The sequence below is a fragment of the Cannabis sativa genome, chromosome 6 (genome assembly GCF_029168945.1).
Source record: "Cannabis sativa cultivar Pink pepper isolate KNU-18-1 chromosome 6, ASM2916894v1, whole genome shotgun sequence".
Taxonomy (NCBI): Eukaryota; Viridiplantae; Streptophyta; class Magnoliopsida; order Rosales; family Cannabaceae; genus Cannabis; species Cannabis sativa.
In genome coordinates this window covers 64714110-64718268 of record NC_083606.1, presented here as the reverse complement: position 1 = coordinate 64718268, position 4159 = coordinate 64714110, and the positions used below count along the sequence as shown (strand labels likewise).

General features: G+C 33.2%; 1 protein-coding gene across 2 annotated transcripts; it reads left to right on the top strand.

Moving 5' to 3' along the window:
* Nucleotides 1-3193, top strand: LOC115695466 (uncharacterized). 2 transcript variants are annotated; one of them, XR_009688465.1, is made up of 6 exons: nucleotides 1-130; nucleotides 716-1328; nucleotides 1459-1528; nucleotides 2570-2704; nucleotides 2790-3082; nucleotides 3125-3193. XR_009688465.1 is itself a non-coding variant. In XM_030622528.2 (5 exons), exons 2-5 carry the CDS (start codon nucleotides 790-792, stop codon nucleotides 3006-3008), a joined length of 963 nt encoding a protein of 320 aa, XP_030478388.1. In that variant the 5' UTR covers nucleotides 1-130; nucleotides 716-789; the 3' UTR covers nucleotides 3009-3193. The 2 variants fall into 2 exon arrangements, 1 of the variants encoding a protein (XP_030478388.1); XM_030622528.2 differs by having other exon boundaries at nucleotides 2790-3193.
* The last annotated feature ends 966 nt before the right edge of the window (nucleotides 3194-4159 follow it).

The following is a 4159-nucleotide window of genomic DNA, read 5'->3' as shown; positions in this document are numbered from 1 at the left end:
TCTATTTTTAGCATGACAAGGTTCCCTAAAGAAAATCATGTATATAGCCCTTCTCTCTCTCAGAGGAATTTCGTTTAGGGTTTGGGGTGTTGGTGATCATAGTGTATCTGAAACTTCACTCACAGTAGAGGTATGAATTCGAAACGTCTACTCCATCTGTCTTTCGCTGTAGCATTATTCATTTATATATTTATTTTTTTAAAAAAAAAAACATTATTCATCTATGAATCAGAGATTTCCTTTTTGTTTAAATTTTTGTTGAATAGTAATGGTTTGGTTTATCGTTCGATCCCAATGCTATGATATAAATGTAATATTGCTTCAGGATTATGCATTGGTTTGTATACTACATTTCAAACACAGCTTTTCCTCTTCTTACTCTCTCTCTCTCTCTCTCTCTCTCTGTCTGATTGATTGGGTTTTTGAGATATATAATATTGTTTCAGGAATATGCTTGGGGTTGTATTCTCATCAATTATATGATATTTGTATTCTAAATTTCAGTGACAGTGTTTATATTTAAATTATATTATATACTCCCTGACCACCCAGCTCTGTTTTCTGTACAGATGTTTTCTCGTTCTCACCCCTTTAGTTACTATTATATTGTCTTGTTCTTCAAACTCTTGACATGTTTAAAAAGGTTTTCTTTTTGTGTATTGTTTGATCTGTGTTTGTGTATTTATGTTTAATAATTGTTGTAATATGTATACAGTCCAGGTGATGAGGTGAGATCGATGTTGTTGTGTTTTGTTACCATACTACTGTCCATTAGTTAATATCTGGAAGATGACTTTTTTCTTGAGAAGTTTGTTGGCAACATCGCTCTCTGCTGCTGCTAGTAATAGTAATAATAGTAATAATAGTAATAGAAGTATGAGTAGAACAAGTATTATTAAGACTCAGCTTAAGAATAGATGTAGAGTTGGAGCAACACAAGAACTACCCACGCCTCCTTCATTACGAGTTTGTTCACAATCACACTTAGCTGCTAAGACTAAGACTAAGAAGAAAGACAAGAAGAACAAGAATATTAGTATCTCAACTACTACTATTACTAAGCCTCCTCATCATGATAATGATAACGATCATGATGCTGATGATGATGATGATTTGATGATCACCAACAATGAAACTACCACTACTGCAACTACTAACAAGTCTTCTACTGAAACAACAACAACAACAAAGGACGAGGAGGACAAGAAGAAGAAGAAGAAGAAGAAGAAGAAGAGATCACTAAGTCCGGTGATTATTATGCACGCTAGATATCCTACTCCTAATCCTACTCCTACACCAAACATACAAGTCAAATTCATTAACCAAGGGTATGTACTATATATCATTATGTAAGTTTCTTTCTTTAATTATTTTTTTGTACATCATGTGTATGTGTGTTTATTACATTAATATACAATATTTGACAAATCTCTTGTATGTATAAATATGTGAAATTAGTTTTGGATACACCCCCCCTCATCTTAGAGATCTACTAAAGGTATACTGCCGCCAAGAGAAGTTTTATGAGGTAAATATATAGTAATCTAATCTGCATTATATATATTCATTCATTCTGCCTCTTTTGAATTTCTTCCTCTACTTACCATTCTCTACTAATTAATTACTAAATTTGTCTTCTGTACTTTATTACTTGATGTTTCACTACACTGATCAATTAAAGATTGTTTCCCACAACTCATGGCATGGGTCCAATATTGATCTTAGATTGAAATGCACTACTATAATATATAAACACCATTAAAGGTCCCATCTTCACACACAATAAGCACACACCAGAAATCATAGTTTTCACTATCAAATTAAAGAACCGGTTCAAATCAGCTGATAAATTGAAATTGATTAAGAAGCCCCATATCACTCTTTTCATGAAAGTCAACTCCTGGCTGTTGAGAATATGATTTCTTTCTTTGTTTGCATTGCACCTACCCATAATTAGCCTTTAGCAACAACAAGTCTTCATTCATTGCTTTAATTCCTCCAACATTCTTAGAGAATTTATGGTTCAACAATACCAAAATTGAATATTTCATAGACATCTCTCAAATTCCTCATTTTCTTTGGAGTTGAGCTTAGTGATGGTGGTGATCTTGCTTCATGGAGTATATATGAATTTGCTGCTGCATGCCCAACGCACTAGAACTGAAAGATACTAGAAAATAGACCAAACAGGGAAGAGAAAGTAGTTTGAAAATAATAGACAGAGCAGATATTGGATTATTAATAGGTGAGCAAAATGACAAAGAGAACAAATAGGGGCACTAGGCTTATGTCCTAAGTTTGTTTGTTTTGCTTTTCTTGCCTATGCTATTTAAGTGAGGCTGAGGTCAACTCTCCCAAAAGCCAAAGCTCAATCCCATACAATTTCCACCCCACCAATTCAATCCCATCTCCTCTATATACTGCCCAATTCATACAGTGGCAGCCTACCTCTCGTTTTGATTACTTTTTTACCTTGTTAACTAACACACAAGTTTATGTCAACTTCATAACACTAACAAATGAAGAACTAATTGTGCATGTGTGTGTTTTTTTTTGAACTTTATCTTAGGGGTTTTATATAGATTCTTATCCGGAACTAGAAGAAGTCAGGCTTGATCTTGTTAGATCATGTTCGGTAGATGATCCCAGAGCCCAAGAGCTTGCTAAATGGGCAATCGAACAGTATAACGCTGACAACGACAAGGTCCCTTTGTTTCTTTCTTTCTTTGAATAATAATTAATGTATATACATGCATATTTTTATGATATTAATATGGAATGGAATGCAGGGTGAGAAGCTTGAGTTTCAGAAGATTGTGAGAGTGAATAGAATACTAAAACTTCGTAGTAGTAATTACTATGTAACAATGGGTGTGTTAGGAGCATGGCACCGTTACTATGAAGCTAAAGTTTCATATGACTATAAAATCATTTCTCATGGTCGCTGCGTTCCCTCTAAAACACTTCACTTCTGTAGATATGCTCGCCACTATCCAATGGTCTATTAGTTACCCATCAATCACTTCATTATTATTATTATTATTATTATTATTATTATTATTATTATTATTATTATTATTATGTATTTGTGTCTTGAACTTGTAATTAATTATATATTTATTAGAATTCTTATGTTATACATTTGATTTTAGGAATACATTTTTATATAATTAAAACTTTTATTTATGCTATACATCTATAATCTATATACATTATTGTTGGAAACCAAATCCCAACTATCCCAACTCACTTACACTGATGGGTTGATAGTTTGACATGGGATTTAATTAATGGATGGGACAACTCAAGATAGATTTTTAACTAACTTAATATATTTACATTAATAAATAATAATGTGTGTATTTTCATGTAGATTTTATAGTGTGTTGTTTTTGAATTAAGTATGTCATATGGAAAATCATCGTTAAATGTTAAGTTATTATTCATGTGTTAATTTTTAATTGGTATATTTATTTTTTTTTAAATAAAAAATTAATGACTTAAGAATAGCTGAGGGAATCTCTTTGTTATCAGATTGTAAAGGATAGTTGGGAGATTTGTGAATCTAATGATGTTATGCATAAAATTCAGTTTTGTGGGGACAAACAGGCTTTTGGGGTAAGGAGGTTACTGGTAATTTTAAAGAAAGATTACAAAAGTGTAAAAATGAAGTGCAGAAGTGGAAATTGGGTGTTGCGATGAAGTCTCTGTAGCCAATTACAAACAAGCAAAGAAGCACTTGGCTGAATGTTATGTGCAACAGGAAGTATTTTCATGCTTCTGCAACTACGAGATGGAATAATTTTGTTGTAAAACTTAAAGATCATTTGTGTGCATGGGTTGACTGGGATAGTGGTTTTGATGATCTTATGGTTTCTTATTTCTACGAGCTTTTTTCCTCTTCCCAAATCGACTGGAGAGAAGTCACAAGCAGCGTGCAAACTCGTGTATCATCCCAGCAGAATGCTGAGCTGCTGTTACCGGTTTCATATGATGAAGTTCGGAAAGCTTTGTTCCAAATGCATTCGGATAAATTCCTAGGGCCTGATGGAATGACCCCGGGTTTTTTTCCAGAAGTGCTGGCTGATTGTTAAGGATGATGTCATCAATATGGTTAAGCAATTTTTTCATAATGGTTCTCTTCCTACAGACCTTAGCA

What these genes read in the sequence shown, in the direction of transcription:
- LOC115695466 (XM_030622528.2), top strand. Translation starts at nt 790, where the DNA reads ATGACTTTTTTCTTGAGAAGTTTGTTGGCAACATCGCTCTCTGCTGCT. An exon ending in GTCAAATTCATTAACCAAGG is followed by an intron (nt 1,329 to 1,458) that starts GTATGTACTATA and finishes ATGTGAAATTAG; the next exon opens with TTTTGGATACACCCCCCCTC. An exon ending in GCCAAGAGAAGTTTTATGAG is followed by an intron (nt 1,529 to 2,569) that starts GTAAATATATAG and finishes ACTTTATCTTAG; the next exon opens with GGGTTTTATATAGATTCTTA.